Below are 18,146 nucleotides of genomic sequence, written 5' to 3' on the forward strand. Positions count from 1 at the left end.
CGGGAGGTGGGAAGCTGCACAGCAACACTTGCTGTTGTGGGTCACTTTAAAAAATATAGGTCATTTCACAATCGAAACCTTGACCCATACCCCACCGCCTGTGCTGGGGCACCCGCACTGCTGGGCTGCCGGAAAGGTGATGTTAGGAGAGCAGCAAGGGCACGAGATAGAAATAATTTCACGTTACTGAACCGGCCACTTGGGCAGGCGCCTTGCCGTGGACCGGGTTGTCTAGTTTCTCGTCCTGCTGGTACATACTTGGGATTTAGCGGGACTGATTATTTCCTCTCCTTTCCTGCAGCTCCACCACTCTAATCTCCCCAGCTGGTTAGTTCTGGCTCTATCTCCGCTCGAGGGGGGAGTAAAGGATGGTTTCCACATTAAGGCAGCTGCCGCAAGGTAGAGTACTAACAGGGTAAAGCGCAGGTAGTTTTAGTGCTGGAGCAAGTCTGGATCATCTCTCCCAGCCTCTGGAAGCAGTGACGGTGCTCACCAGGCAGAGGTAAAAGTGCCAATCGTGAGATTTTTATGCGCAGCTTGGTGGTCCAAATAAACCTTCCCCACACGGATGTTACAGGTGCTGCTGTGGGCTTTTTGTTACACCAGTCCCTGTCCTGTAGCTCCCCGCTCCTTCGGGGTATGACAGGCATTTAAGAAAAAAGAAACAAGGAGAGCATGCAGCAAGGAAAAGTCCATATTCCTCATGTTTTGTGGTTCCCATTTTTAGTTGTTGTGGGTTTTTCCCCCCCCCCCAAAGAGCGAGCAATCAGGAAGGCTCTGAGACAGCCACCCCAGCGAGCTGAATTCATCAAGACCAACCACTGGAGCCTTAAAAGGCCTGGGGGTTTCTTTGCAGTTGAAAGGGAGAATTGGCGTTTAAAAACATATCTGGTGTTTTGCCATTGTGAGAAAACCCGTTCCATTCCCGCAAGCACTGGAGGGGGAGGCAGGTCTGAGCCCAGAAGAGGGGATGAAGCGGTGCCCGTCGCTCCAAAGATGCCCTGTAAAGCCATCCCGCCCTTCGCTCGTGGCCCCGGCACGGCTCAAGGGGAGCGCTGGGCAGCGTTAAGCCCAAGGGATGGGATAAGGAGCCAGGCAAACCCTCGCTGCCTTCAGCTGGAGCTAAAACTGCTTTCGCCACGTTTTGGGAAGGCTGAGCCTCCCGACAGAGTCCTGGCACCCGGGATGGATCGGGTGTGCGGTTTCCCCTCCCGACAGCACCAGCCTTTGCTGCACGAGGTCTAGAAGATGCCGGGTGGTAGTTGAGGCTGAGAGCGGGCAGCGGGACCCCAGGCAGCCCTGGGAAGGGAGGGAAAAGCTGGACACGGGCTGTGGGGTCAGGGCTTGGGGGAAAGAAGGACTTGTGCTCACATTTAGGACTTGTGCTCTGCCAAGGTGTAACGGGATGAGTGAGAATAAAGCATGTCAGAGTCCCTTCCTCTGCGAGGTGTGGCTGGTGTTGTAGGGAGAGAAATGAGCTCTCAAGAAAAGCTTTGAGCCTCTGCGCCTTTGACAGCAGCAAAGCTGAGTTAAGAGAACAGAATCGGTCCTGAACCAGGAACAGAGTTTGAACGATGATCCAACACCCGCGATTTCAAGGAGAGGATGGAGATGGAAAGCTTAAAAATCCCTCCTTCCTCTCTCCCTGTGATTTGAGGAGCCGAGCAAATGCTAATACGGATCGATCGTAGCTGGATACCATTAGGAATCTCGGATCAGCCTAATGCCCGCACGAAAAATGGAGCAGAAAGTGTTATTTTCACCTGGGACACGCAACACCTGAGATCCTGCTCTGGCAGCGCAGAGGTGCCCACAAAACAGCAACCAGAGAGCTCTGCTCCAGAGGGAAAGGGAAAATCTTACCCAGCACATCTGCAGGGAATAGGAGAGAGGTGTAAACTGTGCCATTGGAGGCGAGCACTTAGAGCCAAACCCTAAGAAATGTCTTGGGAAGTTTGCAGCCTTTCCATTTCTGAAAACTTTTGGGAACGGATCAAACCTGTCCTTTCAGAGTGATTTAAGCGGAGTTGAGACTGTCTGGGAGCAGGGGAGGGAATGGATGACCTCTTCAGGTCACTTCAAGCCCTATTTTCTGTGATTACAGGGACATTTAATACTTGAAACGCCTTGTAACCAAAGTTGCCCTTGAGATGTTTCGGTGTCTCAAAGCAGAGCAGAAGGACCGTTTCAGGAGCGCAGCTGTGATCTTCCCAACGCATTCCCGAATTCCTGAAACACCAACTCCACAGTCAGGTCTGCTGCGCCGAAGAGCAGAGCTCGCTCCCTCAGCGCTGCGTGGACGAAACAAGGCAGCTCCAGCTCTCCTGTTTAATTTGCAGCGAGCCAAACGCCGCGGCTGGGTGAAACCCAAGGTAAAGCATCCTCTTGTCCCGCGCTGGGACCCCGCTGAAGCTTGTGAAATGACTTGTGTGACCAGCGAAGGCAGCAGACCACAGCTAACGCTACGAGGGGAGCACTCCTGTGGCTGTGGTGGGCTGAAGCTGAAGAAGAGCAAGGTTGGCATCGTCAGTTAGACCCTCTGCTCCGCTGGAAAACGCAGATGTGGGCACGTGGCCCTCCTCCAGCTCAGCACCTTCAGTCGTCGCCTCCGCGCTGCCCACACCCGAGCTGGCGTGTAGAGGTTTGGCATTTTAGGCACCGATCAGGGGGTGTCGCACAGACAGGATGACATGCAGACAGTGCCCACCTGTCTTTGGGAATAACTTCTGCATATCTGGGGCTTTTTCATTTGAGAGATTGTGAGAAATTTGAGAGGGACGCTGCTGGCCAAACTGCATCACCAGCAGACGCCCTGAAATAATCATAACTGCCAACCCTGGGTCACCATTTAATGTTGCTGGATATTTATTTCACTCTATTAACTTTATATCCTACAGAGGCACTTAATGAGAGGGAAAACAAATAGGTTGCACTTTGGAGAAACAAGATATTGGAGTTGGCTGGGAGTGAAGTGTCCAGAATACATATAATAAAGACACCAGGATAAACTATTCCATTTTATTGACCAGCAACTGTGCTAGGAGTGTAAATTGGTTACTTGTAACTAGTGTTGTGCATCGTTTATTACAGCAGGCACGATGCTCCTGCATGGGTGAAAAGCTTTTGGAGACCCTGGCATGCTCGTGTGCTGCCGGCTAAAAGGCTGAGCCACACGTGAAGTAGTTCCTGTGAAAGTAGTAATTACTCCCTAATAGCGCTGAACTCTTAATCTACACTAACAATGTCCTTCTGAGCCTTTATCTTAAGGCAATATAGCTGCAACGCTTTTTGCTGGAGAGGCTGGTTGTGCCGGGGAGTTGTATAACTGCCGAGCAGCGAGAGCTGGGCTCTGCCAGCGCCGGGGCAGGCTGGATGTGGTTCATCCTGCGCTCTCCTGGGGCAGGAGCACAGGTAGTGGTTGACACCAGCCTGTGTCTGACCCCGTGTCCCAGCAGCACTTCTCAGAAGAGCAGAAAAAACACTTTTTAGAGAGAAACTGCAAAACGGAGAGCTTTTATGTGGAGACTTGTACCCCATCACACTGAATTTCTGCACGTGTTTGGGACAAGATACGCTGGGAGCGCTGTGCCAGCCTGGCGAAACCCTCTCCCGCGCCGAAACGACCGACACTTCGATTTTGCCATTATTACTGCGATTCCACTGAGGGCTGTGTCTTGTTCAGCCCTTTCAGCCAGAAATCCTACCCCTTTCCCACACAAATCCCCGACGTAGCTGAGCCAGCACAAACTGGGAGGACACCCCCAAGCACACACATCCCTCCTGCCCCCAGGTGTGCAGAGTTGCTGCTCCGAGCAGCCCAGCTGAACTCCACGAGGCGCAAAAAAAGCTGCCAGACCCGAGGGGAAGGTTGGGACTTGGATGCCCCCCTGCAAAAGTTCAGAGGAACCGAGCTGCGGAGCCAGCCCGGTCAGCCACGGGCGCTGCTTCGCTTCGGTAAGGCTCGGCGGAGCAGAGCTCCGCTGGTGGGTCAGGCTGGCACAAAGTCCTGCTCTGCTCCTTCAGCAGAGGGAAGCGGGGTGTGACGGGGATCCCAGAGCAGCAGGTACACACCTGGGAGCAGCCCCTAAACTGGATTTACGTGTTAAAATGGGATGGGTCCTGTTCTCCCAGAAAGACTCAGAGGAAGCAGGGCAGGTCGGCCACCGGGGAGAATATCTCACCAGGCACGTAGCCACGGCAGAGCTGACGGGAATTGGATTTACCCCTTGTCCTCTGGTGGCACAATTAACATCTGCAGAACATCTGCTCTTCTGGATCCAGCTGTGCAAGGGCAGGGTGAGGTGGCGGCCTCACTGACCCACATCCCCAGCAGCTGCAGAGCCACAGGGAAACACTCCATCACTGCTCAGGACAGCAAAAGCCTAAATGGGTGCTCAGGTCCAGCTGCTGCCCCTCACCCCACACAGGCGGCTGCCGTGCCACCGCCCTCCACCTCGTTAACCAGCGCTGCCTCACCATTTCCGACTGGTTTCCTGTCTGCCACTCTCCACCCCGAGTTTTCTCCTCTTAGAGCGCACATTTTGGGGGGGCAGATGCTGTTTTCCGCATTGGGGGTTTGCGCAAGGGACTGCAGATCGCAGTTAGGATGCCCAGATTTGATGGTGACAAAAATAACAATGATGGGAGTGATTGATTCTAGCAAAGTTATTCCTCCTGTAAGAAAGAGAAAGAGCAGATTGGATCTCTCTAAGATAGCACTTACACTTGGCAAAAGAAAAGATGGAAATTAGGGAAGTTTTTACCACGGAAGGAGGTGCTGCGTGGAAGTAAGGTTTAGCCCAACGCCATATGTACCGTGCCCACAATCCACGTTCAGTTCTTGATTTTGTGATACAGTGATGGTTAACTGCCATTAATGTAAACATATTTTAAAAGGTTATTTTCCTGCTCTGTAGGTCAATGGACCTAATGAAGCAGCTCTAAGTGGGGTTGAATTGCTTTGATTAGGTGCTTGATTTCCTGTTTACCTCGTGGAAGTGGGCTTGGTCCGGCGCAGCTATTGTATATAAAAGCCCTGAGGGGTCTCCTCGGCACCAGAACGAGCTGAAATCCTCTGGGCAGCTTCAGAGAAAGGTAAGAAGCTCTATGTCAGTCTTTCTTTATACCTTTTTTTACTTTTTTTTTTTTTTTTTTCTTTTCCCCTAAGGTAGCTGTGGCAGTAAAGTGTTTGAGCGTGGCAGGCAGTAGCCGTAAGAGAGCAGGAACAGCCCGTACCTTTGGCTGAGTTTTTCCCCAAAACTGGCCGTTTTCTTGGTAGCTTTGCAGAACAGCCCTGCAGCAGCGTGCACGTTGGGGCGTAAAGCAAAAGACCATCATTTCAGAGGAGGATTCAGTACCTGGCAAACATCAAGTTGGGCTCTGCATCTCCACAGGGAAATGATGAGAAATTGGTTCTCAGGTGCTTTTTGGGACCCCCTGGCTGTGGATAAAACAGGGATAAGGCTTTTTCCAAAGCAGACAGTATTGCACAGGGGGCTGGAAGATGTTCAAGTTGCAAAGATCCCAGCAGTTGCTCCTCCTTTTGGGAAGCCAAATCATGGGATCAAACCAGTGTGGGCATCACAGCAAACAGACGGGGCTAGCAGAGCCCAACTACTCCAGGGTCACACGGGCAACGGGGTCTTGTATTAATTAAAAAATGGCTTTTCAGCAGAAAACGTGGACTGCTTTTCCTCCCTGTTTGGGTAAATCCTGCAGAGGAGGAGTACCGCCCTTTCTTGACATTAAGGCTACGATGCATTTCCTTTCCTAGCATCATAAATAAGCAGAGGAATATTCTTGCACAGCTTGGCTATCTTCAGATCCATCATCGTCCCCACAGTTACATCGCCAATATATGAAGTGAAAAGCAAATAAGAGGGAAAACCTCAGTTATTTAATGATGACATTTTTTTCTGTTCTCCTTTAAAACGCTCCTCAGCTTTTTGTGTAACAGAATTTACTTCAGCTGTTAACACACACTGTAAATATTTGTCCTTTATTGCTTTCGGTCTAAGTATTTTAGGGATTTTGCCAGTGTTCGGAATAATACACCTTTGCTTTTAAGAGCATTCCTCTTAACTTGATGTATGTGAGATTAACACGTTTAGTATTTTTTCTCACTTAATAGGAAGGGCTGAAAACATTTGTAAAGGATGTCACAATTTTCCAGAAATAAAACCCGCCTCAATTACAAACAACCTCCCAACTTGTAAATTCTCCATCTCTCCAAAACAATAACTGGGCTGTTGTAAGAGTACAAATAACTACTTAGAGGAGTAAAGTTCCACCAATGTATGAACAAATTTTTGAAGGATGGGCTACCTGAGTCCCTTTCTTTTTGTTACTGCATTATTCCTGTTAACGGCAGCTCTCCATTGCAATGCAATTTCCAGAAATAGCTATAACAAAGAGTGAGGTGAGGGACAACAAAATATATCTGTGAGCCATGATCAAACCTGGTTTTGTACGGAGTTTGCAGAGCTGGAATAGTAATTAAAAGAGCTCAAATGTCCAAGGGCTGTTGAGCCAAACCGTGGATGTGAGGACTAGGAACAGCTTGAAACTAATAAATCTTGGAATCTGATCCTGTCACTGTCCATGGGATATTTTTCATAACTGATAGTCGCTTACTCTGGCTCCAGTCCCTACATAAGGCATGATCCATCCCGATAGGAAATGTCCCAGAAATTAGATCAGGCTCCTAAATCCCGCAGAACGGCGGTGTGGGATAAGCAGGATGCCGTTGCTGATGAATTGCCTGATCCAATGTATGTTCCCGCTCACATACTCGAGATTGAATCGACCCTTAAAGCACAATGAGGTACCCACAGGGTCAGCTTGTAAACATGGAGGAAGACAAAGCCCTTGCCTCCAGGAATGCGCAACCCACAATGAATTTGATGGTTACAATAAAAGTACAGGGAACCCACATTAAAAGACACCACGGTGGGAAAGAGCATTGTCATTGAAAACGTAATTTAACTGGGAAGGGCAGAAGAGGGCTTTGTAGGGTGGAGAAGGCTGCTTGAAGCACAAGGGCTGAAGAAACACATTTACAAGCACAGGCACGTGCCCAGCCACCGCACACCCCTCCGGGCTCGCCGTCCTGTCACTCGTGTGTCCCGTGTGTTGTAGGGGCCAGACGTCTGGGTTGCCCTCTGCTTTCGAACAGAGAAACCAGCCAAGAAGATGATGTCTTTCAAAGTTCTCTCTCTGCTCCTCGCTTCTCTGGGCTTTGTTTTGATGGAAGAAAACTTCTCGGGGTAAGTGTTTTGGAACGCTTACGGGGTATTTTGAGCCTTTTCCAGCTCCCCACTGGAGGCAAATGGACCTTTTCCATTGGCATCTTGGTAAGTAGGTGAGAACATGAGTCCTGAGGTAGATCTCAGATAGCAGAGACAGCCAAGTATACAGAGATAAGCAAATGATAAGAGAGAGATCAAACTAAAGCCCTGAGCCTTTGAGCCAGAGCCAGGAACTCCCAAGTTTTCCCTACAAAATTCATCGCTCTGGGTTAGGAGGAACAAGCTGGAAGTCAACCAGAAGAGAATAAGGTTGGCTGAGAACTAGAAACAAGATGTAATCATCTCACGTGAATGAGGCTAGGGGGCATCCAGTATATGGAAGCTTCTTAAAATATGACCAGCTACAGAAAGCAGGTATACAATAAAGACTTTCCCCCTCCTTCCCTGACTCCTGCTACAAAATTTCCGACTACCACCCGAGAAGATCCAAAAAGACTCCTTATTGGAGCAGCAGGAGTTGCTGCAATCCCAGGTAGCAGCACTAAAAAAGGATCAGCCTTGAAATCCTTTGCTAACTTAGGCAGCCACGGAGTATGCCTACGCTGCCAGATCGGCACTGGTCTCGAGGTCAGCCCTTGTCACTTGTCACCCACCCCTGAGCCTCTCGAGGACGCAGCAAAAGGCTTCCTTGGCCCTAGGTGTGCAGCTCACTGGAGGAGGGAGCTTGAGCACACTTGGTGCCTCAGCTCGGAGCCGAAGTCCACGTGAAGCAAGGAAAAACCACAGTGACTTCAGACTATCAGCAAAGAGCCCGAGCTCCCCTCCTCCCAAACCTGAGCTGCAGCGGTGTTAGCGGCCAGCAAAACGGACGAGGAGCGTGCCAGCCCCTTCTCTGGCCACCTCACCTTCCAGTGCAGGACCAGTCCCCCGTCCCAAGGGCTCCAAAGTGATCCCAAAGCCTTGCTGACTGCAGGGACCGCGTGGGCCACCCCGTGCGTCCCAAGCGAAACTCCGCGCGGCACCTGCTCCCGCTCCGCACAGGACTCACTCTGTCCCTCTGCTCTCGTCCCAGCGTAAGTATAAGGACTCCCAGCACCAGACCAGTGCAAAGACGCTACTCTGAGGCCACCCTGGCGAGCGATTACAGCCGCACGATGGATAACATGCTGAAGAAGAACTTTGTGGAATGGTTGCTAGCCAGACGGGAGAAGAAAAGCGAGTAAGTGCGTAGACTTTCACTGCCCCTACGAGCCAAACTTAGAGCTGTCGTCAGCCAACTGATGGCTACAGAAGAATGTAGAGCCGAGGATATTTTTCTTGGATTGCAGCAGTGATTCTCTAGGGAGTCGGTTTTCTTTTCTTTTCTTTTCTTTTTATTCTTTTATTTTTCTAAGTCCTAGAAATGTTTCTGGTCTGTCGGCACACAGCACAGCTATCCCTCTCCCTATGCAAGACCGCCGCCTTCCCTGGTAGATGGAGTGGGAGGGAGCTGGGGGTTGTGGAAAAGCAGCATTTTGGCACCCTCTTGTGGCACCTCGGGCTGGGATCGTCCCGTTTTGCCTTTCCAGCAACATCATCGAGCCGTACAAGAGGGAAGCTGAGCGCCAAGGATCAGCTGGGAATGGCCAGAGACTGGACCTGGGCACTCAGGAAGCCGAAGACCTCTTCGCCTGGCTCCTGAAAGCCAAGAAAAACCAGAGGTGAGGTGGGAGAATAGAAAGTCTGGTGGCAGGGAGGGATGGGGTCTCCAAGGGTTTAACTTTTGAAGGAGTGTTTTAGGGCAGGTATCGACACCGACGGCGTCACACAGGCAAGTGAGAAGATTTTAATTTCAAAAGGGAAGTTCACGTTTTGCAATTCTGTCCCATGAGTGAGGAAAAGAACAAACACCCCCCAAACCCCCTCTCCAATTCTGAAATGTCTCACAAAATACAAATTTAAAAACATAGAGATGATGAGGTCGAGGGCTGGGGTCTTCCTTTTTGTCTTGCAAATGTCAGCACAGCCTCATGGAAACCCAACGCCTTGATAAGGTCAGAGCACGGACTTTTGACAGGGCTGAAGCGCAGTCGCTCCTCTGACGAGCCGACGTCGCCCTAGCGGAGAAGTCAGAACGAAGTGCTTTGACCTAATCAAAACAAAGCCCTCTCAAAAGAAAACTCTCCAGAGAAAATGCGATTAAATTGATACATTTCTGCAAAACATTTTGATTTGATCAAATCCACCCACGCACGGGGGCGGGGGGAGGGGGGAAATACCCAACCCCACTCGTTCACGCTCTCGGCACGTCGACCAGTTCATTTTTCGAAACAAGAAACAAACCCGTTCTTGCCTCGTGCCGCTGCTACCAGCTCTTATTATGAAGCGCCTGTCATCTAAACGCGAAACCATGCAGGACAGATGCCTGCCTGATCCAGGAGGAATTTCCCAGTTCGTTTCTGATCTGCCTGAGCGTCCCCAGTAAAGGGCACGGATTTATTTAATTTTTTTTGGTTAAGATACAGGCGTCTTAAAATCACCACGATCGCGGTAACGACGGCAATACGAGCTCGCTCGGAGCAGGTACCTCCGGGCAAGGTAACCGAGTCCATATGGAGCGCTCTGTGGCTGCAGCTCGTGCCTTCGCTCCCCGAGCCATCTGGCTGAGAGCACACTCGTGTATCTCAGCGCGGCTTTGTGCTGTGTCAGCGTATCCACAGCCTGTCAATAGCCCGTTTCACCTCCCCCAATCTCAGCTTATGTCACAAATGTTCAAAAAGCAAATTAGACGCGTGAGTCCAAAGAAAAATCTGTTCTCAGGCACTTTCTATATTTAAAAAAAAAAAAAACCAACCCAACCTACCACCAAACGGATGAGGGATACATTTCCTTTCTTTGACATGAAGGGGATTTTACAAAACCTAACAGGTTGCTGCCGCTTAGTCCTAAAATGGTGGCAAGCAGGAAAAAAAAAGCACTTCCCGCACACAGCCCGCATCCCTCAGGCACAATCCCGGTGTCTTCTGGCAAAAAAAAAACGGAATTTTTGACTACAGGGAATCATGGGACAGTCACCCAGAAGAAGAATCTGGGGGCATTTGTTGTGTTTTACAGCCTTTCCATGAAAACCGCTTTAGAAACCAGGGTGCGGGGGATGACCCGGGGTGGGGGAAATGAGCGGGTTTATGGTTCACAGAGGTGTCTCAGGCCAAGCACTCAGAAAATCAGACACCGAGAATTGCTGGCCGTACTGAAAATACACAATCAAAGGAACGAGGGCTTTGAGGGATCTCGGGAGGTCAGTTCGTCTGACCTCTGCTCCAAAGCAGGATCAACGCGCCCTAAACTGTTCCTGACAGATGTTTGTCTAACCTGTTCTGGGGGCGGGGGTGGAGGGGGGGAAGGGAAACCTTTGATGCTAGAGATGAATCAGCTTGATTAGCTTCATTTCCAAAAAAAAAAAAAAATCATTTTCTAGTGTCTCCCTTAATCTGCTTAATTGCAAATAAAAAACCAAAATGCCACTTGCAGGGGAAAGTCCTTCTTGGAAACAAAGACTTTCCTTTGTGAGTTCGGAGCGTAGGTGCTGCTTTACCCACACTCTGCCTTTGTTTTGACGCCTGCTGGGTCTAAGAGGAGGTGGGGTGCAGGCGCGGGGGTCACTGGACTGTTCCTTCTCGGCCCCCCAAGCCTTGATAAACATGGTCACTGCTGGGCAGCCCAGACGTGCCGAGATCAAGGTGCTGTTGCGGTGAGGAGCTCGCCATCTCAAAAAGATGTTGTGGGTTAATCGGCTTCAAAGATGCTAGAAGACCAGGGAAATAAACTATCCCTGTGAACTTGAGGGGATTGGGGTAAGAGGCTGTTACATACTGCCTCTGGGTTGCTGCCTCTCCTCTGTCTTCACGGCACATTTCTTGCAGCTTTAATTCTCTGGAAGGTTGGAAGGATGTTTTGAGCCAGGAGTTTCTGACGTGGCTGATGTTGACTGATGTCTGCAGACCAACGTGAGTGGCTGTTCTACCTACCCCTGTTGTTACAGGCATCCCTACCGATCCTTTCCCGGCCCTTGTCCCCAAAGGTACTGGCTGCAGCGCTCAATCCATGAATTTAGGATTTCTTTAGATAACACTGGGTGCTCACGTGGCACAGCTCAGCTGGATTTGACTGGGGAGTTAACAGCTCTGGCCAGAATTTGGTTCTGCAAACGTGTCTTCAGTCCATCGATACAACAAAGATGGACTTTTCAAAAAATTGCTGTCTAGAGAAGGAAGGTTAGTAAATCCTTTTCCCCTCTTTTTAATGAGAAAAAGAGGTGTTTGTCAGACCACTTAGAGGAAACTTTTTTTCCTGTGCATTAGACACTGCCATGAAAGGCATTCAGAGAGAAACAGAAGAAACGGGGATGCAAAAGGTGCAGGGGAGGGCCCAGAGGAGGCTCAAGGGAATGGTGAGCCCATCCTATGCTTAGTTGAGTAAAATGAAGGCTGAGGGAGACAAAGTCACCATCTATTAAAAAAAACAGAGCGAGAAAAGAGCTGTTTATGCTAACAGCAAAAGTTGGCACAAGAACAAAAAGGGATGAACTGGCCATGAATAAATGTAGGTTGGAAATAAGAGGCAGCTCTGTGCTACAGACAATTCCGTGCAGCTTGGTCAGACAATGTGAGCCGAGCAGCCAGCCAGCAGGCCAGAGAAAACAAATAACTGTTGAGCTCATACTGCAGCCTTCCCTGCAGAGAAACACTTATTTGCGTCTCTCTCCTCTAACCAGTTGCTGCTTTTCCTCAAAACTTGTAGGTACTTACTGTCAGATACTAACTTCGATACATGTCTTGCTATCCAAATGGATTTGCAAGGTATCAGAGGGGGCTGGAGGGTAGAGAAGGCAGAAACTTGTGCCTCGTCTCCTGTAGGAACCAAAGGAAAATAGGTTAAGTGCAGTACAATGGGAATTCCTGGGTTTTTTTCTCTCCCCCTTCTGCTTTGTTAGGACGGTGTAACCCCAGGACCTTCCTGAGGAGCTCCCTCTCCATCCTATCAAGACACATGAGAAGAAGGAAGATGTCTTACATATACTCTATCCTGTGCATATTGTCTATTTTGCTAATGCAAGCAATAAAGAGTTTATTCTGAAGCTGAAATAAGACTCAGATAAGACTCGATTTGGGGATGGGCTATAAAATGTTACCAAATTGCTAAAAAAATTACGTGTCCCTCCAAACAAGGCTCCTAAGAGTCACAGCACACCTTATGAGTGTCAGTGAACTGGCCTGCAGCTGACCGAACCCCAGCGTGGAAAGGTCCCGGTCGTGTTTTCAGGCGTTTCGGATCCGCCGCTGGGCCGCGACGTGAGAACAAACGATGGTGGCCTGGGCTGGGGGTGGCGGAGCTCGGCCTGGGCTGGGGGAGGCAAAACATGGCCTGGGCTGGGGGTGGCGAACTGGTCCTGGGCTGGGGGTGGCAGAGCTGGGCCTGGGCTGGGGGTGGCAGAGCTGGGCCTGGGCAGGCGGTGGCGAAACTCAGCCTGGGCTGGGGGTGGTGGAGCTGGGTCTGGGCTGGGGGAGGCAAAACATGGCCTGGGTTGGGGGTCGCAAACTGGTCCTGGGCTGGGGGTGGCGGAGCTGGGCCTGGACTGGCGGTGGTGAAGCTGGGCCTGGGCTGGGGGTGGCGGAGCTGGGCCTGGACTGGCGGTGGTGAAGCTGGGCCTGGGCTGGGGGTGGCGGAGCTGGGCCTGGGCTGGCGGTGGTGAAGCTGGGCCTGGGCTGGAGGGAAACCGTCCCCGGCCAGGGCTGGCCCTGCTGACACCCGTCCGGGAGCCCGCCTGCCCTTCCGAAGGAGCCCCGAGGGCTCACTCTCCCTCCTGACCCCCCCACCCCGGGGCTCCCCAGGGAGGACACCCTCCCGCAGAGGGGCCCCAGCCCCACAAACTGGGACTTATCCCCATCTCGGGGGGGTGTCACCCTTACCCAAAGTAGGGCTCTCCCCACCCCGGGGGGAGACAGAAACCCCCTCCAGTGGGTGGGGGCTACCCCCACGCTGGGGGGACCCACGACACCCTCCCACCGACGGGACCCCCCCCCCCAAACAGGGCCTCACCCCCACCCCGGGGGGACCCAGCCCCCAGCAGGGTCTCACCCCCCCCCCCCCCCATCACACACACACAAGGACCCCCTGCGCGGCCTGAGGCCCTCAGTGCCCCCCCAGGCCCTCGCTGGGTGACCCGGGGGGGGGTCCCCATCACACCGGGGTGGGTGGGGGGAAAAGAGACCCCACCCCCTGCCGCGCGTCATCACCGCCCGGCGCGGGGAGATGACGTCAGGCGGAGCGCGGCGGGCAGCGGGGCCGGGATGCACCGGCGGGGGGTGGGAGCGGGCGCCATCGCCAAGAAGAAGCTTGCGGAGGTGAAGGGGGCCGGGACCCGGCTGGGGAGGGGGCGGCCGGCCCGGGGAGGGGGGGTGCCAGGCCCGTGGGTGGCGGAGCCGGCCCGTGGGAGGGGGACAGGCCCGGTGCGGGGGGTGTCAGGCCCGTGGGAGGGGGACAGGCCCGGTGCGGGGGGTGTCAGGCCCGTGGGAGGGGGACAGGCCCGGTGCGGGGGGTGTAAGACTCGTGGGAGGGGGACAGGCCCGGTGCGGGGGGTGTCAGGCCCGTGGGAGGGGGACAGGCCCGGTACGGGGGGTGTCAGGCCCGGTGCGGGGGGGGACAGGCCCGGTGCGGGGGGTGTCAGGCCCGTGGGAGGGGGACAGGCCCGGTGCGGAGGGGGTGTCAGGCCCGTGGGAGGGGGACAGGCCCGGTGCGGAGGGGGTGTCAGGCCCGTGGGAGGGGGACCGGGACCCACCGGACCCGTGGAAGGAGATACCGGACCCATGTGAGGGCTGCCAGGGCTCAGTGGCCCCAGGGGGGAGGTTGCCAGGCCCCGGGGGGAGGCTGCCAGACCCCACTGGTCTCGGGTGAGCTGCTGCCAGACCCCTCCGGTACCGTGTGAGGGGGGCCAGGCCCGTTCGGCCCTGTGGCGGGGGGTGCCAGGGTCGGTGTGGGGCCACCCCCCTCCTCACATCTGCTGTTCCAGCCTTTCTCCAAGGCCAGGGTGCCCCGAGCTTCCTGGCAGCCTCCCCGCTTGCCCAGGGCTCCGGGCGACGTGTCCTCCTGGTTCATCCATCCTTCAGGAGCGTCTCCCTCATCCAGTTTTGGTTTCTGGTCCATCTGCCCTTCAGCACTGTCTCCATCATCCCGTTTTCTTCCTGCAGGCGAAATACAAGGAGCGAGGGACGGTCCTGGCCGAAGACCAGCTGGCCCAGGTGGGAGATCCACCCCTGCCCCTGGCAGCGGGAAGAACCGTGGTTGTGAGCTCAGCCACAACCCTGAGCTTCGTTTCCTCCTCCGCTTCGGTGCCCAGAGCGTTACCCGCAAGCAGCGTGGCTAACGATGGCGCCCACCAGGCTGCCTCGCCCTCCGAGGGCTGTGATGTTTGCCAAGGTCTCGCTCTGCCTCCCTCCCTCCTCAGCACCTCGGCTGTTTGTGCCCCATCGCGGGGTGACGGCTGCCCCCCTTCTGAGCCTCTCTCCTGGTTCAGAACAGCCCTTTGCCTTATCTCCGCTGTAGCCTGATAATTGGTTTGAATGACAACAATTCCGATGTCATCGAGCGATTTTTATCTCGTTTCCTTCCTTTTAAGACCGCTGGGGCCATCGGCACTGGGTAGGCAGCACGTCAGAGACCTGAGCGTTTCCCCGAGGACTCTGCTCACTTAGTGCCCATTGGGGGCTGGGTTTAGGCAAAACCCACGTTAAATAAGTGTTTAACTTATTTAACAGAACCACTCCTCTGCGATTCTTTCAGATGTCTAAGCAGCTGGACATGTTTAAGACCAACTTAGAAGAGTTTGCCAGCAAACACAAGCAAGAGATCCGTAAAAACCCCGAGTTCCGGGTCCAGTTCCAGGATATGTGTGCGACCATCGGAGTGGATCCTTTGGCATGTGAGGAGCAGGCACTGGATTAGGGACTAAGGCTTCAGCTCGCTGTTCTTGTGCCGGAACCAGCTCGCGGTGCAGCTGAAGTGCCCTTGAGGAAAGCTGAGCTGGTTTGATTCTCGGGGTTTGTGACTTGGTGTAACGTACCCCTGGGTGTTACTTACTGAAACGGGTGGGGGGAACCAGTAACCGCAAGGGAGACTCTCCATGACCAGCCCCGAGAGGCCTCAGGGCGAGGTTGGCGGGCAGCCTGCTCGGCCCCAGGGTAGTTTTTGCTGATGGTCCAATCGCTTTCCCCTTTCTCACTTCACAGCCGGTAAAGGATTCTGGTCAGAGATGCTGGGAGTTGGAGACTTTTACTATGAACTGGGTGTGCAGATCATTGAGGTTTGCTTGGCTCTGAAACACAGGAACGGAGGTGAGGATCCCACTGGTCTGGTTTCTAACAGGGGGATACCTGTTCCCTGGGGGAAATGAGGCGCGTGGCTCAGCGTGGTGTTCTTGGCTAGGTTTCACAAGTTACTGAGATGGCAGTTTTGTCTTCATTGTCCCCAAAAAGCCTGGTTTCGTTTCTATAAGGTGTTAACAGCTACACCACTGCTAATCAGCCAGTTTTATGGATTCCTACAAAAAAAAAAATCAACCAACTCTGCCCTGTTTGGTAACAAAACCCTAACTGGCAGCATCATGGGGAAGGAGCAGGGAGCAATGACAATCTTGAAGGAGCACGAAACTGCCAAGCTACTGCTTTGAGCCTGGCGGTAAGGTTGTCTCTAAAGGGTCACAGCAATCTCCAGAAGAGCTGGAAGAGCAGTGATAAGGGCCTAATTAAACTAGACAGATGTTCTTCACTCCAAAAGGGCAACCTGAGACCAGGAATGGGCTACAGCAAAGCCAGTTGAAACCGGAGTCTGATCATTTGTGGGAGAAGGCGACAGGGGACTGCGGCGTGTTAGTTCGGGGAACAGAAGTGGCCCGATGCTTCTGTCACCCAAGGCTGGGTGCTGGGAGCAATGAGGAAGGCAGGGGTGAGGCAGAGGCACACGCACCAAGGACCCCGGACCGCTCTTGCCGCAGGGATTGTGTTGCTCTGCAGTAACGTTTTCCTGTCCCCTTCTGTTGCCTCCCAGGTCTGATAACGCTGGAAGAACTTCATCAGCAAGTGCTGAAGGGAAGGGGGAAGTTTGCGCAGGATGTGAGCCAGTGAGTGTCTGCGGTCCAGGAAAGGGGAAGCAGTAGGACTCGGGGAAGAAAAGGGGGCGACTGATTTCAAACTGGACTCCAGACTTGACTTCCAGCAATGGAGCCACTTAGACGTGATCCACAATTAACGATGTAACCACTTAAGAAAGCAGCAGCGCGCTCTCCCTGGGAGCCCTAAGGCATAAAGGACTGTTGTCTCGAGCTGGAGATAATTAGCCCCCTGCAAATCCAGCTCTCCTGCCATAGTCTGCTGAAGCTGCTGTGGTCTCCTAAGCTGTAAGGGACTGAAAATTGTTATAGAAGCAGATTTTAGGACATAACTCACCCTCATGATCACTAATTGGGGCTGAATCTTAAAGTTTAGCGCTTGCAGCTCCGGTGCTACAAGCGTCTCTAACGCAAGGCTGCGCTCCTGAAGGGGGCCACAGACACACAAACTAATTCTAAGTGGCTTTATAAACAGTTTTTTCAGCTGTTGATTACCTGAAACTGCAGCAAGCTCCTCGGAGCTGCTGTGGCTCGTAGCTTCTGCACGCCAAGTCTTCCTCATTTACAGAAGGTCGGGTGCAGTTGGAGAGAGGCTCTCGCTCTTTAACGCTGCGCGTTGACCTCTGCTTCTCAGGGACGATCTCCTTCGGGCAATCAAGAAGCTGAAGGTCCTGGGGAACGGCTTTGGGATCATCCCTGTCGGTGGAACATACCTGATCCAGTCGGTACCAGCTGAACTGAACATGGATCACACTGTCGTCTTGCAGCTGGCGGAGGTACTGAGCCAGGAGATTTTAAAATACAACCACCTCGAAAGAACCTTATTGCTTCCAGGCCAGGCAGCTGTGATGAGACCAGGCCTGCGGGCAACACTGGCCACACTCTTCTAAACTAGGGACTGAAGTTTTGACTGTAAGCACACCGTGGTTTTCCTCTCATTTCAGAAAAAGGGCTACGTCACAGTCAGTGAGATCAGGTCCAGCCTGAAGTGGGAGACGGAACGTGCAAAGCAAGTGCTGGTACGTACGAAGGTCTGGTGCACGGGGAGTTCGGTGACGGGGTGACGTGGGGGTGCGTGTCAGGGCATGCAGGGGGGTGCTGCGCTGGCTGCTGGGCCCAAGGCAGAGCACACGCTGCGTAAACACGGGCTGAGAATCTCCGAAGCTGCAGATATCCCTGCGGTTTCACTCATCTCCATTAAAACTTGAATCCTCTTGGCTCCAATCCTACACACACAGGCAGGGCGGGCACGGCTGGATGCCTGAACTGTCTTTCTCCCGGTCGAGTAACAAATATTGTAGCCCCAGTTCTACACCCTCGCTGACCCTGGAATAAACGTGGGGTCAGGCCTCTGCTGGGAATGGCTTCTCAGCCTTGTGAGTTCCCCTCACAGCGGCCGCTCTCTCTGCACAGGAACACTTGCTGAAGGAAGGAATGGCCTGGCTGGATGCGCAGGCAGCAGAACCGCAGTACTGGCTGCCCGCTCTCTTTACAGAGCTATACTCTCAGGAAATCACTCCAGAGGAAGCCAAGGAGGCAATCCCTTGACTGCTACGTGTTCTGTGCCTGGACAGAATTCTTCTTGTGAGGTTATTTGCATATCACCTGAAACACAGCGGACTTGAAATAAAAGTTTTGTAAAAAGTGTCGAGCTTGAAAATTTCATAGGATTCATTCATCCTTGCTTACCTCTGAATTTTCTGCTCTGTTGTGGGGTGGAAATGCCACTTACCCTTACAGACAACTAATTACCTTGT

At 53.0% G+C, this 18,146-nt stretch overlaps 2 protein-coding genes across 3 annotated transcripts; both read left to right on the forward strand.

Moving 5' to 3' along the window:
* The first annotated feature begins 7,191 nt into the window (after positions 1-7,191).
* Positions 7,192-11,237, forward strand: GIP (gastric inhibitory polypeptide). The gene is made up of 4 exons (XM_009953715.2): positions 7,192-7,265; positions 8,320-8,466; positions 8,816-8,947; positions 11,150-11,237. Exons 1-4 carry the CDS (start codon positions 7,192-7,194, stop codon positions 11,235-11,237), a joined length of 441 nt encoding a protein of 146 aa, XP_009952017.2.
* Positions 11,238-13,576: 2,339 nt separating this feature from the next.
* SNF8 (SNF8 subunit of ESCRT-II) lies at positions 13,577-17,964 on the forward strand. Of its 2 annotated transcripts, XM_086478047.1 has the most exons (8): positions 13,577-13,630; positions 14,474-14,524; positions 15,066-15,204; positions 15,512-15,616; positions 16,329-16,401; positions 17,024-17,165; positions 17,334-17,408; positions 17,803-17,964. In XM_086478047.1, the coding sequence occupies exons 1-8, from the start codon at positions 13,577-13,579 to the stop codon at positions 17,935-17,937; spliced, it is 774 nt and encodes a 257-aa protein (XP_086334173.1). In that variant the 3' UTR covers positions 17,938-17,964. The 2 variants fall into 2 exon arrangements, with proteins under 2 accessions (XP_086334173.1, XP_086334174.1); XM_086478048.1 differs by lacking the exon at positions 14,474-14,524.
* The last annotated feature ends 182 nt before the right edge of the window (positions 17,965-18,146 follow it).

Source organism: Leptosomus discolor, chromosome 25, assembly GCF_034619465.1.
Source record: "Leptosomus discolor isolate bLepDis1 chromosome 25, bLepDis1.hap2, whole genome shotgun sequence".
Taxonomy (NCBI): Eukaryota; Metazoa; Chordata; class Aves; order Leptosomiformes; family Leptosomidae; genus Leptosomus; species Leptosomus discolor.

Excerpts from the sequence above, each read along its gene's own strand:
- GIP (XM_009953715.2), top strand. The coding sequence starts at position 7,192 with ATGATGTCTTTCAAAGTTCTCTCTCTGCTCCTCGCTTCTCTGGGCTTT. Across the intron at positions 8,467-8,815 it reads AGACGGGAGAAGAAAAGCGA|CAACATCATCGAGCCGTACA; the intron begins GTAAGTGCGTAG and ends TTGCCTTTCCAG. Across the intron at positions 8,948-11,149 it reads AAAGCCAAGAAAAACCAGAG|CTTTAATTCTCTGGAAGGTT; the intron begins GTGAGGTGGGAG and ends CATTTCTTGCAG.
- SNF8 (XM_086478047.1), top strand. The coding sequence starts at position 13,577 with ATGCACCGGCGGGGGGTGGGAGCGGGCGCCATCGCCAAGAAGAAGCTT. Across the intron at positions 15,205-15,511 it reads CGGAGTGGATCCTTTGGCAT|CCGGTAAAGGATTCTGGTCA; the intron begins GTGAGGAGCAGG and ends CTCACTTCACAG. Across the intron at positions 16,402-17,023 it reads TTTGCGCAGGATGTGAGCCA|GGACGATCTCCTTCGGGCAA; the intron begins GTGAGTGTCTGC and ends TCTGCTTCTCAG.